The 17,198-nt window shown below is 40.3% G+C and overlaps 1 protein-coding gene across 3 annotated transcripts in view; it reads left to right on the top strand.

The window, feature by feature from the left end:
• The window catches only part of USP22 (ubiquitin specific peptidase 22), a 92,462-nt gene extending 75,264 nt beyond the window's left edge, over nt 1-17,198 (top strand). For 2 of the 3 annotated variants that reach the window (XM_083872678.1, XM_083872679.1), the window contains 7 exons: nt 4,876-4,981; nt 6,798-6,956; nt 9,027-9,153; nt 10,456-10,547; nt 11,978-12,040; nt 13,911-14,060; nt 15,961-17,197. In XM_083872678.1, the coding sequence (XP_083728804.1) occupies nt 4,876-4,981; nt 6,798-6,956; nt 9,027-9,153; nt 10,456-10,547; nt 11,978-12,040; nt 13,911-14,060; nt 15,961-16,003 (740 nt within the window). In that variant the 3' untranslated portion in view covers nt 16,004-17,197. Of the gene's footprint in view, nt 1-4,875; nt 4,982-6,797; nt 6,957-9,026; nt 9,154-10,455; nt 10,548-11,977; nt 12,041-13,910; nt 14,061-15,960 lie in introns of all 3 variants that reach the window. The other variant, XM_083872680.1, reaches the window with a different exon arrangement.

The raw sequence follows: 17,198 nt of genomic DNA, 5'->3' as shown, positions 1-17,198 counted from the left end.
TCAAATATTGACTTCTCACTTCTTAACACTGAATAAATTTAGCTGCAAACAAAAGCATTCCTTTCTTCCTGTTAAATTTCTGAACCATCGATCTAACAAATCTTGAAGCTTTTTTCATCATCTCTGATATAAGATAATGTTCATATTTCTTCTACACATTCTCATTAATTAATTAATGACCTAGTATTGTGTCTCAGAATTGTGAAGAGAAAAAGAGAAAAAACTTGCAACAGTAAAGGTCCCTGAGCTATTCTCAAATTGATAAAGAATCTGAAAAGACTTTAAAAAAATGTGGTTTGACTTTAAATGAAGAACCTCTCTGACATATCTTCCTTGACATCTCTGCAGCCAGGTTTTCAAATTCTGTTTCTGAAAAAATAGAGAGACTTTTATTAAATCATAGTAAATAATCTATACCACATCAAGGTAATTTTAAAAAAGTGGTTGAGCAGTTGTGTGGGAACCAAACACGTTAATCTAAACCAGAATTTCAAGTATAGTCATGCAAAACCACATTTGGAACAAACTAGTTTTCAGTGTAATGAGAAAGTTTTCCCAGTTGTGTATCCACACAGACACACTTGCATGTGAAGTGTGCAGATGTAAAAATATTATTACTAATGGTGAGAATGTGTCCTACAGCTACAATAAGCAAATAATACCTCCCCTGCCAGTATTAAATATTTATTTTAATGAACGAAAGAAGCTTTTAAAGCTTCCAGTCAATAGTAATGAAGTTTGAAAATTAACACACAGTGAAATAAAATAAAGTCATAGGGGAAATTTTGCTCTAGTTTTTGGACATTATTCATGATCACCAAAGCTTCAGGCACCAAAGTAAATGAAAGTGTTCCTTACGTATAAATATCCAGTGATGTTTGTTTGGCTGTCATTAGTCATTTATCTCTTTTCCATTCCATGTACTCAGCTGTCTAGGAAGTGTCTTAATGCAAGTGAAGACAAAGCTGTGAATATTTATTGTTGATCTGCCACTGCCTTAATTAAGAAAAACACATGATTTTGATGTCCATGTAAAGATAAGTTTTGTAATCGTATAACTGCCCTGAGATGATTATGTGGGCAGGCTGGCCCAGGTCATTTTGTTTTGATTTGGTTGGTGTTTTAAATGCTGGTTGAATCTATACTTAGTTTTAATGACATCTGTGGAGTTTTGGAAGCCCAGGATATCTGTCTGATCTCCATGTAAATCCCGTATGAGGGGTGATAGATGTGCTGGTACTGTTGGGTTGAGCTGTGGCATCTGGGCAGGGCATATTCTGAACCCTCAATAGGGCTCCTCCCTGGTGCTGGAGTAATAGAAAATATTTCTGAATAAAAGGGGTCAAGTGTGTCTTGGCTGTGCATCACTTCTTCATTTCAACAGCTGGAGGCAGGTGATCTAACTGGAAAGTAGTATTTTGGTGGAAAGAAATAGTGTAAATAATCTGTATTTCTGCCCAGCCTGGAAAGCATTTAAGTCAGCTTTTAGTTAACATGACAGATGCATCTTTATCCCCAGTGCTCTTGGATAAATTCAGGGTTCTAATTCTGCAAACTTCCACACCAATGAGGTTCCAGTCATGCAGACACTTTTTAGTTTCCCACCTTTGTCTCAGACACCTTAAAGCTTGGGGAAACAGACCAGAATTACTGTTCTCTTAAAAGGATCAAGACTGCAAGTCAAAAATTATTCTTCTGTCCAGTGACGGAGACAGGCTGTGGGAGTTTCTGTACTTATTGCAGTAGCAACAGCATTCAAGTGGCAGAGATGGGCACTGGTACACAAAGGTTCAGAAAGCAAGATAAAAAAACAGAAGTAATCCTGTGTTTTTATCCCAATCGTTATTCAGTAGTCTGAAAAAAAGGGAGACTAGTACTTTAAAGCTAATTATTCCTCATTTATTTGGATTTCTTGAAGCATTTTGCATTCACCTTTAACAAGGGGTGCTGCAAAACAAATCTGACGCTGAAAAAAAAATTATGTACTGAGATTTGGGAGGAAAACACTGCCCTGCCCTGTGAATTCTGTATGATATTCTTAGGAATTGATAGAGCATATGCTTGTGAAATATGTCATCTGCTCTGATCCATATAGATTTGTACACTGCTTTGTCAGAAATAACAAGCACTTGTTCAGAACACCAGGGACCAAAGCAAAGCAGAAATATTAGCATTAATGTCTTGTTTTGATAAACACCCCTTTTAAAATCTGACATTTCTTGACTTCCCTTTTCTCATTTAAAATACAGTGGGAGATTCAGGCAAACTTGTATTTTTATAGCAAAAGCAATCTTAAAAAGTTCTCTATACCTGTATTTACCTTTAATGGTATATTAAATGCCTAATTTGAACACAGATTAACATGCTTGGTTATTGCACAGACCTGTGTGGGGTTTTTTGAGAGTTACATTTAATTTTACTCTAAACTCCTTAATTTTCAGTCATTCTCATAATAATTAATGTGTACATTGGTGTATTTTTAAGTTTGCTTTTAGTCTTGTGCTGACCGTTCTTAGACACTGCTGTTTTCCCTGGACCGGATTTAAACGCCCAAAAATCAGAAATTAAAACTTCATTTGGGAGACAGAAATGTTGAAGGGAACCTTAACTTGAACACAACAACCTAGCAGCTTCTAGTTCTCAGCTGCATAATATACCTCCCCTCAGCATCTGTTCCATATTGACAAGTGTGTGTAGGTGGTAATCTTACTCTTTTTTCCCTCCTCTCCAACCAAATGTCATGGGAAATAATGTTGAGTGGGTAATACCCTTCTGTTTTGCTGGGAACAAGCTTGCAGGATATTCATTTGAGACCCTCTCATCACTGATCCTAATTGACTTGTGTAATTGAAAAGGGAGAGCTCAGTTCTCTCTGTAGGAGGAAATGACTGCTGAAGGTGTCCAGCTGGGATAGTACCTGTGGTCCAGGGAGAAGCTCTCAGCACTGATTTTCCCCTTCTGCCCCCTCAAAACAAAGCAGAGACAGTATTTGAAATGGGGAGATTACAAGGATGTGGTAGTTGCATGTGGATTCTTTAAAAAGGAAAAGTGGACTTTTAACTAAAACCCAATTAAGTTAATTCTGTTTTGATTTTTTTTTCTTTAATGCTTGTGAATATAAGTGAAGCTTTTTCTGTAGGTGAAGGATACCTTGCACAGTCTATCCTGTGTGCCCTCTTCATTAGCTTAGCATAATTGAGCCCTTTAAAAGCTCTTAAGTTCAGTTAGATTTAGCTGAAATTCCCATCAAGAAACGCCTCAGACCGGGTGTGATAACCCCCAACTTGAACCTCGTACACTTGAAATCTAATTTTAGAGCATTTTCTTCAAGAGTCTTTTTTAGGAAACAATGTGCTTTTCTTGGCAATTCAGACAAAAGTTTCTAAAGCCTAAATCCGGCAGCTGAGGGGGAACTTTCCTGAGGCATTTAGAATCTCATTAACTCAAGTGGCCCATTGCAGCTTAGTAGGTATCACCTATGACTGCTTTTCCACACTTAGTGTCTGATGGAACCTTTGCCAGATTCTTATATAATACTTTTCAACATAATTCTAAAGCTTCATTGGAAAAAAAAAAGAATATAATTCTATCTGTTCCTGCTACAAGAAAACTCCAGTTAGAGCAGCTTAGACACAACAAAATGATCTATTGCCCTACTTTTAGAAATTTTTCATTTCTTCAGATGGTTTTTTGGACATTCTCGAGTAGAAAATAATTAGTTTTGAGAAATAGCTGAGATATGAGGAGTATTTCAGTATTTCAATCTTAGCATTTCAGTTTCAGAAATCAAATACTTCCCAGTAAGTTAAATAAACTGGGAAACCTGTCCAAGCTTAGTTCTGTTGTAGCAGTTGCTGTTGAAGGAGATGGGAAAATATCTTGAGATGTATTTTAGAAAACAATTAGCTAGTGCTGTATAGTAGTTGGTGTGTGCATCTGTAATGGCAAAGCAAGCCCAGATGCATCTGTCCTACCCAAGGAAAATAAGCAGTGCACAGTCTGCAAATCCAAGGTAATGGGTGCCATTCCTACTTCACCTGTGGGGAATGCAGGGAGAAGGCTTTGAAGCTGAGAGCTGTGTGAAGAAGTGTTTGGTTATTTAATACTCTGGTTATTGTGAGAAAGTTGAATTGGTCTCATCTCAGCACTCAAGTCCTAAAAATGACACTTTACTCCTGGGACCTGCAGTGACAGTGTGTGATGCCTGAAAGATTGGAATGTGTTCACTGTGCCCCCGGGGGAACTCAGAGGATTGCTGTGCCTCTGGAGAAGCTGGGGGAGGACACAGCATTACCTCCTCACTTCAGATAAAGATATCTTTCATTTTCCTACTGATGAAAACCTGCATGGAAGGTGCAGATTGATGTTGAAAGGCTGGGATGGAGGCAATGAGTTGGGGGTAAATGGCTCTTAACAAACCCTCTCCCCTCACTGTACCCACAGAGGTCGACTGGGATAGAAGTAAAAAGTAGCATTTGCTGCAGTTTTTTTTCTCTCTGTGGAGTTTTAATATTGACTTTCATGAACCACCTTGACAACTCCTTTGTCTTAGGAGCTGATCTTTATGCCAGGCAGTGCAAAGCAAACCTCTGTAAAGGGAGATACCCTGAGCAAGGGTTTGGCTAAGAGTTGCTGTGGCTTAAAAGCTTCACTTCTATGTTTAGTCACCTTCTGATTATCTTCTATAATTTTCAAGGAGTTCCCATCTTGTTTCCATGTTTCTTCAATGCACAGCTTTTGCAAGGTTCTGTATTATCCTTGTGAACTTGCAGTACAAATTTGAGCTAGGAAGAGTTACTGAAGATACAGTCCAAGACAAACCACTGTTCCCTCAGAGGATTTTTGACTTCTGAGCCTGTGTTTGCATTCCTGCAGGTGATGATAATGGGAAGAAGGCCAACAACCCCAACCACTGTAACTGCATCATAGACCAAATCTTCACGGGCGGACTGCAGTCGGACGTTACCTGTCAAGTCTGCCAGTAAGTCACTTCTTCCTGATCTTGGGCTCTGATTTGTGTCTGCACCTCTTCCAGTGCAGTGCATTGAACCTTTCCTCTCTTGAATACCAATAAATACCAGAAAGACTCCCAAAAGATGAGAACTATGTAAGTGCAGCACCATGAGGCACCAGCACAGATTTCCCAGACAAGCTGCCCCATCCCTGGGAGTGTTCAGTGCAAGGCTGGATGAAGCTCTGAGCAGCCTGGCCTAGTGTAAGGTGTCCCTGCCCATGGCAAGGGCTGGAATGAGATGATGTTTATGGTCTCTTCTAACCAAACCATCCTGGAATTCTATAATTCTGTCAGCCAAATGCAATCAATTACCAGTTAACTGTCACAGATTAAGACACACCTAAAAAGCTGCTTGGAAAGCACCACAGGCTTATCCACATAAATCTTTTACTAGTCTGGAAAAGGTGGTAGTTTTCAAGATCGTAAAGAAAAGACTTCCAAGATCTCTTTGGATTTCAAAATACATAATTGCAACTACATTTGAAGAAAACTCTGATTGAGAACCACATTTTCCTTCAGTCAGGAGCCACACGTATCATCAGGAGAGGTTTCAAAGAGGCTGATGCCTAATATAATCTCAGGTACCAGAAAAAAAGCCTTTAGAAGAGTATGGGAAAAGGTATTTATTGTTCTACTCTGTACTAGAACAAGTTGACTTCTCTTTAGAGATGTTTGGTGTTGTCATAGTGCAGAAGTCAGAGTTCTTGTTTTTTGTTCTACCTCGCATTCTTGCTGTCCTGCACATGGGCTGGGCTTGTTTGAATCTGCTTTTATTCTCAGTTTCCTGGAGGGATTTGCAAAGGATTTACTGTAAGGAAAACATAGGAAGTTTTGTTCTTTGCCTAGTAGAGCCACAGAATCCTTATGTGGTATTGCAAAGCTTGATTTGTTATAACACTATATTAACATTGATGAAACTTCAACAAAAGAAGTTTTCTTTTGAAAATTGAAAACTTTTGCACAAATGAAGCAGAGGGAAAAGGCAGAATATTAAAGGCTTGATAGTGAGATTGCAGAGTGAAAGATACTAGTTTTAGGGGAAGAGAGAACCCAAAAAATAAAAATAACAAGGAGCTTAGACCCCTGAAGTTCTCCTAAAAAATGTGGATGCTGAAAGAAAAGATTTGAGTCAATAGCAGTTAAAATTTTGAGCAGCTTTTTCCACAGTCTGGCACTTGGCTTATCTTCAGCTGTCCTTAGCTCTGGTGGAGAACATGAGCTACTACTTGGTGTAGTTACTCTTTGGCCCCTCAAATCCCAAAGGCTGTAGGAGATGGTGAGAGGAACTGCAAAGCTGAATTCAGTGCATTGCTGGACAGCAAAAGTATTTTAAAAGCCTTCTCTTTTTTGAGGTAGCCTCAAGCACCATCTTCCATGTCTTGAGCAGACAAGACCAGCTTCTAAACTAGTTGGATGGGAGGTAGCTGATGTCACAGATGTTAACTGGTTTATACTGGTCAGTAGTGCCTATGTCTCAGAGCAGCTCTGCTTTGAGTCTCAGGGCTTCAGTGAGTGCAAGAATGTTTTAAATACTTCTATTTTGTATTTAATACATCAGGTGCATTTCCCCAAACATAGAGCTTTTAAATAAGCAGGGAAACTATCAATTGTGGGCAAACACTCCGGAGTAGCTCTATTTTCTGTCATCTCTGAGTGCCCTCTAGGGGTGATGGAGATCCCAAAGCCCTTAAAATCGAGTACCTGGAGTGCCCCCCCAAAGTGAGAGAGGAGCTGTTCCTTTGGCTCCCTTTAAAGGTGTGTGGAACCATTCTGTTTCCCACAGTGGCGTTTCCACGACGATAGACCCGTTCTGGGACATCAGTTTGGATCTGCCAGGCTCCTCCACCCCGTTCTGGCCTCTGAGTCCGGGCAGCGACGGCAGCGTCGTCAATGGGGAAAGCCACGTCTCGGGCACCACCACCCTCACAGACTGCTTGCGAAGGTATGGCCTGCCACACACACACCTGGGTCTTGGGGAAAGGCTGTTTGGCTTCATCTTCTTCTCCAGGTGCCTCTCAACACTGGGATTAAGCGATGCTTTGTCACAGCTCTGTCCCCAACACGTATTTTTGTTTTTTGCGTGTGAGAAAGTAATAAGGCTCAGGGTAACAATAAGCACTCAATGCCTTTTCCCACATGATGTAAGAAGAAAAATAATTTTGCATTGGCTACACTGCCATGCAGTGTGGTTTTACATGATCAAAATCACTAATGTCTATCTCTCTGTTCTTGATTCTGGTGGCTGAGGAGGCACATGAAAAGAATTTACATTGCATTTAATATTTATCTAAATTCTAACAGCAAGTAGGAATCAGATTTTGCTCTAAGCACAACTGAGAGTCAGCTACTGCCAGCTTAGTTGCAGGGATGCCATTAAGGATTAAAGGAATGGAGCTTCCAAAAAGGTAATTCTGAGGCTGAGACTTAGGCATCTTGGAAAGAGGCACCTGGGGAGAAGGTTATGGCTTTGTGTACAGTTCACTTGGATCTTTCAGCAGATCTGAAAGTCATTCTCTTGTGGCAAATGCAGATATTTGCCTGAGGAAGAGGTTACCTGGAGCCTGGGGCAAAACTAATTCTCTTGAAATAAAAATTCATAGTCTCTAACATCTGATTTCTAATCTGCTTGACACCATTAAGATCAATAATTTTAAGGAAATGAGGGAATTAGTACAAATGAAAAATTGCTGATGCAGGAATATATCAAGAGGCAAAACCTCTTTGGTGATTTTCTTCAACATAGAGATTAGTAGAATCAAAGTTGATGATAGGGAAGGAAAAAAACATCCAGGTTCAAAGATACTTCCAGAAAGCATGGATTTTGGAAAGAAGTTGAACTCTAATGGATATAGTGGATGGGTCTTTGTTTTTATCCAAAAGGTAGAAAGAAAAAGGGTGTGTAACTTCATGGCAGTGTGGCCATGCAGCAGAAGGTGACCTGAAGAAGGAAAGATTGAGCAGGAATGTGACACAAAAATGGAAAGATAAGAGCATTCCAAACAACTACCAGAGCAAGTTTATAAGCCTTTTTAGAGACTTAAGGGAAAACAAATACAAAGCAAAAAAAGAAAAAGAAAAAAACAGAGAATGATGGCACATAGACCAGGTAAAGGAAATATTGTTAATCAGGAAGCTGTAATGTCATTTGAGGCTGGAGGCTGCTTTGGCCATAATCAGAATGAGGGTAAGGGACAAACTGACACCATGTTGCCCTCAAGTTCTTCATGTGCACTAATGAAAAAGTTTTAACTATATTTCAAAATACTTCATCTCAAAAATCCTAGTTACGAGGCAGCCTCTGGGGAAATGGTTGATTTGCCCTCTGGAAATCTAAACTTGGAGGAAAGGACTGAGAAAGGAAAGTCCATGGTCCTGGCCTTTCTGTGCTGGATTTCTGGAAAAGAGGGATTTTTGTTTGTAGTAAGAACATTGAGGTAGTCCATTTTCTGTGAGCACATCCCTGTTCCCTAATGGTATCTTCCCATAGCTCCTTTGAGCAGCTCTGTCTGAAAATTGTGAAAGAGATTTTTCTAGTTGTCAACAAAGGTTTTTTAGAAGAGTATCTGCATTTTGAAAAGAACTTTGTGTTTACAGGCCTTTCCATCTCAGAGCTTTGATCCCAGCCCTGGAGGGCTACAAGGTAGAATAGTGTGTTGCAGAGAAATGTCTTCCATATCAATGTTTTTGGGTTTGAAAACAAAAGATCTTTCTTTGCTTTCTGTATGAAAATGAGCTGCTCTGCTGCAGGAGATGAGCTAACACTGAGCTCCTATCTCAGCCACTGATTCCCTTCAGTGCAGGTTAGAGCAATGATTCATGTCACATTTGGATATCTGAGCTACAACACTTTACGTTATTATGGGTTTTTTGTAGGCTTTTCCAAAATTATTGAAAACCCACTGACTCTTATCTCTTGTGGAGCCAGTGACCCAGAAGTAAAAACATTTTCAACACATGTCAAAAAACCATCTGATTGTTTTGTGCATTCCTTTGCTTTTCAATATTTTTTTAGGTTTACAAGGCCAGAACATCTAGGAAGCAGTGCCAAAATCAAATGTAGTGGTTGCCATAGCTACCAAGAATCTACCAAACAACTCACTATGAAGAAGTTACCCATTGTGGCCTGTTTTCATCTCAAAGTAAGTTCACAAGGGGCCAACAGAGCAGAGGATGTGATTTCTTCTCTGAGAGGATGAGCTGAATTCTTGGATATGTCTTCTGGTTTTCACTGACTGAACTTGAGGACAGTTCATCCCCACCAGGTTCTTCAGCTGCATCTTGAGCATTGACCATGAGGATGTGCAATGTCACATACCAAATATGTTATAGCCTGACTGGATTGGGTAGAAGCACAGTTACTTTATTTTAATTTGGCTGTTTCTGATCTTCCTGAAGGACATTGTTTCATCAGTTTTGGGCTTTTGTTTTTATTGCTGTAGAGTAGTTGACAAGATAGACCTTCATGATTCTGCTCTTTAGGCAAGTCAAGGTGAATGTGCTCCACTCCCTTCCTATACTTAGTTCAGTATTTGTGTTATCCCAAATGACTGAGGATTTTTTGGAAAATAAATTACTTTTCCTAAGTGATTGTGCTGTCCTTTCTGTGCAAAATGCAAATTTCATTTTGTGTGTTAATGCAAGAGAGAAACACAAAAGATAACAATTACAGAAGTCTCAGCTTTTCACATCTGGATCTGTTGCTAGGGAATTGTTACAGCATCACAATTGGAAAATAATTAACTTGAAGTGTAAATAGAGCAGAATTTTTGAGAAATGGAGAGGGAAGCTGCCTTTAAATAGAATCTCATTCATCTCTTTCTGGTATTTGTTCCTGTTTCCATTTAATGTTCAATGAAGGAGACAAGGAGAGGATGGTGGGTATTGCAGGCCCCTTTTGGCTGAGGAAAAGGCTTTTTTTGTTAGCATATTCCATTTTTTGCCATAATTTGAATGGGTATTCCTGTGTAGGCTTGACTCTTGTCACTTGAGGTGATCGGATGGGTGGATTCAGAGTGTGAATCTGAAGGCAAACTCTGTTATCACCAGTTCTGTGAGCCAGAGTAGGCAGCAGCCATGGGTTTGAACAGCCCTAGTGCAAATGAACACTGCTTTGGGTAAAGGCTCTGTGTGCTCTCCCTGTCTAATATATTTCTTCTTTAATGTCAGGTGGGAATAAGTTTGTATGCATAGATATCAAGGCAAATAATCTAATTAATACTGTATTAACACTGAGCCTACAAGTGATGATTTATTTTCCTGGTAGAAATGTGTTGTTATTTACATGGACATTCCCGGAGAGCTGGTAGGAAACAATCTGGGGCTGTCCCTGCATAGTGACTGCTAATGTGCTTTCATGTTATTGTTTCTAAGCTTAGGACATTTATAAAAGACATAAAATTTAACTTTTCTCTAAAGAAAAAACCTCTTGCCTTTGCCTGCAGCGGTTTGAACACTCAGCCAAACTGAGGCGGAAGATCACTACGTATGTCTCATTTCCACTGGAGCTGGACATGACACCTTTCATGGCTTCCAGGTGGGTTCTAAATCCAAAACCCCCCACAGACCTGAGCAGAACTGGTTCCCAGTTCATGCATGTGCAGCACAAAACAAGGAGCATACTTGAGGGTACAGAACAGTGTCTATGGCGCTTCTGCCATGAGCTTCTCTGTGGAAGGTGTAGCTTGTCTAAACTCATTTTTAGATAAACTGTTCAGTTTCACGTGCCTGAAAAGGATTTCTATTTAAACACTGTGGTGGGGTTCTTTGCTTAATGTGTGTTATGTTTCTGGTTGCCTGCTAAATTTATAGACCTACATCCATCCTGCCTTGAGATCCCTGCTTTGGTCCCATCCCTTCAGTCCCCACCCACCTGCCATCCTGTGCAGTTGGCCAGAGCAGAGCCAAGCTAATCCTTAACCAGTATTCCTGGAGTTATAAAAATCCTTCCTCTTTATTCCTGTACATATGCAAATCTGGGGGTTTTTGTTTAGTACCTTCAACTTCTGGTTAGAAAATGCTACAAGAAGCAAAAACATAGTCCAGATTAAAATAGAAACAGCAAGACTTCTCCTGCACCCCCAGGTTTGTGGAAGATGTGGCATTTATATAAATGCACCTTTATGAAAGGAATTTAATCAGCTTAATTAAAAAGTATTTTGTTTGTCAGGTATTCATGCAAATATGCAAGAGGATATTCAGATTTAATTTATATCTGAAGCAGTGCAGAAAGCCCCAAACCATGGTATCTCTTAACAGAGAAAGTCTATTTGATGCTTAAATTTTACTTATTTCGAGCTTTGGCTGCACTCTTCATTTCCCAGGAAAAAAAGCAGATCCCTCTACCAAGAGAGAAAAGAGAGCCCTGAAACTCTGTTAAATACTGTTATATTAAGAATATATGGTTTATTCCAATATATTCTGGAGATTTTGAGACTTCCTTTTCCTCTGTGGTGAATTCTCCTTGGATAGAACAGGCTCTGCTGATGAAAGGTATCCAGCATAATGGAATAGAGATGGGATAATCAGCAGGCATAACTCAGTAGTCTGAATTTCACCAGCATAATCCTATTGCTGCTGTCAAAACACAAAATGAATTTACAAATCAGAGCTGGGATGATTGACCCATCACGAGATAAAGGATTGATGTAATTAGATAATTTCCCAGGTTTCAAATACAAATCTTTTCTTAACCTGTTTTTAAGCTTTTTGGATAAAACATTTGACATAAACAGATGTGTATTTGCAGTACTGAAGCCTTGACCAGGAGGAGAAATGGTGTTTGTGATGTAGCACTGCTGTGAGAGCAAATAAAACATCTTTAGCATCCTAATCAGCCCTTTGCTGCTCAGCTGGAATAAGGACCTGGATTCAGGAGACGGGCTGTGTGTTATGTCAGAGCAATTTCCTGGGTTTGGGAAGGCACTGCTTTAAGTGACTGGATTTTTGTGTGTGTGTGTGTTGCAGTAAAGAGAGCAGAATGAACGGGCAGTACCAGCAGCCGACGGATAGTCTAAACAATGATAATAAGTAAGTGGTACATTCCATGACTCCTATTGTGTGAAAGGTAGTTGCCTTCTAGAAGGAGATGGTGTTGCTTTATATCCTGCAGTGCCAGTGAATTACCATATCTGACAGCACAGTAAGTCTGAAATGTTGCAAAATAAAGCTTCACTCACTGCAGTTCCTGCCCTTCCGTGGGGCTGTGGCAGCTGTTCCAGAGCTGAGGGTGATTCCCCCAGCAAATGGTCTGTGGGCAAAATTAAATGCTGTGGTCACAATATTTATTACAAGGGATGGGTGTTTCCTTGAAATATTCTTTTTTCCTATTGCAAAGGGAGTTCCAGACGACCAAAGAAAGCTAATAGAACACTGACATTCATAGTCTGGAGTAGATATCCCAGTAATCTTGGGGCCTATTGGTCAGGTATTGATTCCAGTTGGAATAAATGATGGACTGGTGTGGGACTTGCTCAGGAATGCAAAGGGGGTGTAATTGAAACCAGTATCCACTGCTTTATGGGAATAGAAATGGTCACACAAACGTTACCTCTTCAGTTAAGTAAGGTTACAAGTTTCATTGCTGCTGTTGTGTATTTAAAATTAGGGCACTTGCTTTGCCACTAAAAGTTTCAGTAAGAAACTGGAATCACACAAAGATGTAAAACCAAACTAACCAGGTCTTGTTGTAGGTATCATCCAGGCAGGTGAATCATTAGATGTGGAGTGTTCAGCAGTGTTAGAAAAGGTCGGAAAGTAACGCACCTGATCACTTTTGAGGTTTGCACATGCCTTAACTTAAGAAATTGTTAAAAATTAGGCAGATTTATGTAATGAGAGCAAAGAGATCTGGATTCCTCAGGGATCTGGGTGCCAGGGAACAGGTGAGGCAATGTCAAAAGGCTCCAGCTGTGGCTGAAAGATGCTGTCCATCCTAGTTGGATTCAAGGACTCCCCTAGAGAGGGTGGCTCTAAATCAGTGGCTCTGTAGGCAGTCAGTGAATAGGTGCCTTGTTGTGGCACCACTGTGTCAAAAGAGTTCTGTGAATTTTAAACTTGAGTAGGACAATATCAAGTGAGATTAGAGAGATTATTTTACCATTGTGTAGCTCTCCTTGTGTCGCACACAAGGTATGAGGGCAGCATTTTATGAAAGAGTTAGAGAGTGGAAAATACTTGAAAAAGAGCCACTAGTGTATTTAAGACTGGAAACAAAATCTTACCTTAGAACAAAAGAGGCAAAGACTTCAGTCTTGCACTTAAAAACAAAAAACACAAAAAAAAAAAAAAAAAAAACACAAAAAAAAAAAAAAAAAAAAAAAAAAAAAAAAAAAAGAGCAGCTTGATTATCAGTATCTGGAACAGAGGTGGGCCTGCATGTTTTCAGGCAAATGCAGCAACTGAGAGCTGGAAGTTGAGGCTGAATATATTCAGTACTTCAAAATAAGTACAGGCTTTGCAGATTAAGGACAGTTAATCAGTTCAGCAGTTTATCATTAGAAATACCTAAGATTACCTCCTTCCCATACCTCAAATGCATTTTTTCTGGTTCACTAGAGTAAATCAGGGAAGTAGAAGGTCAGACTGGATAATCAGTAGTCCTTTTCAGGAATGCACCAGTATTGATGTATTTTAGAAGCAAATTCGGTAGCCACTGGTAGACAGTGGTTACCAGACTGGAGAGCTGCAGAAACAGCAAGACAGGAAAAGAAAAATGTTCGTTTTTTTTCCCTGGGCAAGGCCACCCTCCTCCCAGCTAGTGTTAAAGGTGTTGTTTTACTGATGGATCAGGTCCTTTACCATTGCTATGTGTGTTTATGAACAAATCTTCTGCTTGTCTGAAATGTCTGTTGTTTTCCCTCTTTTGATGCACATATTCATGATGTGTTTTATGTCCCAGGTATTCCTTGTTTGCAGTAGTTAATCACCAGGGAACCTTGGAGAGTGGGCATTATACCAGCTTCATCCGGCAGCACAAGGACCAGTGGTTTAAGTGTGATGATGCCATTATCACCAAGGCAAGCATTAAGGATGTGCTAGATAGTGAAGGGTAAGTGGTCACCTGGGAAGGGGAAATGAAGGCAAACTTTGACCTTTGTTGGGTTTTTCTTACTTACAAAAACCCCTTTTAATCATAGACGAGGATAATTTCTCTCTTGAATAGCCCCTGTAATGCTCAGTGCCTCAGCACAATTATATTTATACAGAATTGCTTTATAGCCCTGGATTTGCTGAGGGAAGGGAAGGGTGAGGGACATCAGGTGACTGCAATGTCTGGAACTGGTGCTCATGTCCAAAGTCCTTCTAATGGAAGGGATTCTGAAAACCAAAGTGATGTGATCACCCAGTGAGGGAGCAGTGCTTACCTCTGTGACACAGTCCAGTCTGTGCCTGCAGAACCTTTGGATTATTCTGAGTGTAAAAGATTTAAAGAAAAGCCATTAAGGAAGTGCTATGACCCAGAATACCAAGGCTCTATGGGAGGCAGGTAGAGAACATGAGCTGTTTCTTAGCTCATGGCTTTAAATTAATCTCAGATTGACATTATGCCTTCTGATATTTATATTACACACGTTTTGGGAGGACAGAGCAATATTTTTCAAGGGAAGCAACATGGTGTTCCTCATTTGAGGGAAGCACTGAATACTGGTTCCAAGAAAAAGCAACTTAAAATCTGAAGTCTTAATTTTGCATTTTCAACTATGGATTTGGTACTGCAGAGATAAGTCTTCACCATTCTTGTTTTAATTATTCATGACATTTTCAAGGATTGCTGCAGACACAGTGTTCAGGTTGTAATTTTTGTAATAGATTTTCCCATTTTTCCTACTTTTAAACTTCACTTGGAAAGTAAAAACAGAAATCCATAATACCTGAATTTTAGTGTTAAATTACATGACAGGGAGTTTCTACTTTGAGGTGAGTGGAGAACTGAGTTTGTTGTAATTCAGTGACATGCCTGGTGCTCAGGTGGGGTTGTGCCCATGGAAGAACCTGCCAGAGGCAAAAGGAGGAGAGGATGTACAACACAACTATTGCCCATAAAGGGTGATTTGCTGCGTTTCCCTGGTTCAGATAAAGGCTGACACAGTAGCTCCGCATCATGTGAGGGAATCCATAGGGCTTGGATGGAATTACAACAATTGGAACATCTCAGAAGTGCTCTGAGGACTCATCAGTGGCTGTGTCAGTGTGGGAACAAGGTTGTGTGGACATCAGTCCCCTTCTGTGTGGCTGCTGAGGGGCTGGGCTCCCTTCTGTACCAGCACACACACAGTAATTAAGGACAGGAAGAATTTCATCCTTTAAAACACCAGATTTGAGTACAGATTGACACATCAGATACTTGACTGGGACATGAGTGTTCACCCACGTGGCTGCTGCTTCATTTGCTTCTGTTCCAGTAAATGGGAGGCAGTTTGCAGTAATCCTGGTCTGATCTCTGGTAGTGTGACTGTAAAGCAACAGTTGCATCTTAAAGCACCTTTATTTTGTGTCTTATTCGTGTTAAATGGTTGCTGCCTGTCTGGGCACCAACAGAATCCAATCTTCCAGAGTTTTCAGGTCCTGAGTAGATTTTACAAGGTTTGACATTCATAGAATGGCCTGGCTAAGAAAAGACCTTAAATCTCATCTCACTCCAACCCCCTGCCATGGGCAGGGATACATTTTACTATCCCAGGTTGCTCCAAGCCCTGTCCAGCCTGGCTTTGGACACTTCCAGGGGCATCCATGGGGTTCCTCTTTGATGTACAACTGTTCAGTTCCCTGAGTTGCTGGTGAAATTATGTCAGCTGGCTTCCCTCCTTCTCATCCCTGGTTAGTGTCCCTGGAACTGCCTCAAATTGAAAGGAAAACCAAAATTAACAGCCCTCATGTCTTATGGTTGCATCAATGGAAATTCATCTGCTTTGGCACAGAACTGAAGCTGTCCCTCTGCTCTCTTCCAGATATTTGCTGTTCTATCACAAACAGTTCCTGGAGTATGAATAGCCTTATCCAGCAGCTTGTCAGATGTAAACAAGGAAGAAACAACGCAAGCCTTCTGAATCGACACACAAACCTACCTGAAATCAAAAGACCCATTACAAACCAACTCGCACTGAGCTGTAACAGGACCTACTTGACACTGACTCACAGCCTGGAGAGTGAGAAATGAACAATGTCCAACGTGTGTGCAGTCCCACGAGGACAGAAAAGGGGAAAAGAGGCTGCAGTCAGTCACTTAACAGAGGAAATATAAAATGAAAGGAATGCTCTGGGTGGGGGAAATGGGAGCAGAGGAGTCCGGGCACTGGTACATCTCCTGTGTTCCTCCAAAATGTGTGTGGGAAGGCAAAGGATTCTACCCTCATCTCCATAAAGCATCTTCTCCATTTGGTGCTTCAGCTCCAACGACCAATCATATAACAGTTAAAATTAAAAAATCCAAACCCATTTTTTTATGCATATGGGTCTGAAAGCAGTAGAGTGGAGGAGGAGGGGATGAGACAACTAAAGGACTTTGCAAGTATCTTTTTATTTGTGAATTTTAGTTATTAAATAAATACAGTATGAAACTATTAGGCTCTTTTTTTTCCAACAACCATAAAAGAAATCCTGGATTGTGGAACTGAAGCTGCAGTACTCAGACAGGTTTTCAAGCATGCCTGCTTGCACAGGTAATGTTCAATGCCATCGGACTGCTCATCCAAAAGCATCAGCACAGATTCTGTTGTTTGAGCCCTTTTTTTGTTTTGTTTTCTATAAATAGCTATTTTCTTAATTTTTTTCCTTTTATTCCCTTTTTTCACAAGAATGAAATTCATAAATGCAACCATCAGTAAAAATGAATGAATTGGCGTGTTTATACTGTAAGAGTGGTCTTGGTTCTTTTTGACTTTGTTTTTTTGGGTTTTTTTTTTTATTTAATCTTGTGAATAAGTTTGAATGTCTCAAAAGCGCTTGTTTTGTTGTTGCTGGTTTTGGTTTGGTGGTTTTTTTTCCCCCCCCTGCTGCCTTCCAAAGGTGGATTTATATATAGCTGACACTTGAGAGAACCTCAGTCGTGAAAAATGTACCATCTGTTGGGAACGGTCGCTGCCGGGGCAGCTTTGAGAGATGGATCTGCTGCTATTGAGCCCTTCTGCAGTGCTCTAAGTAAACAACACATTTTCCTGGTATGTGCTAGGCTGGTATTGGTTCCTTG

The sequence above is a fragment of the Zosterops lateralis genome (genome assembly GCF_965231275.1).
Source record: "Zosterops lateralis genome assembly, chromosome: 15".
Lineage (NCBI taxonomy): Eukaryota > Metazoa > Chordata > Aves > Passeriformes > Zosteropidae > Zosterops > Zosterops lateralis.
This window is presented reverse-complemented; position numbering and strand designations above follow the sequence as displayed.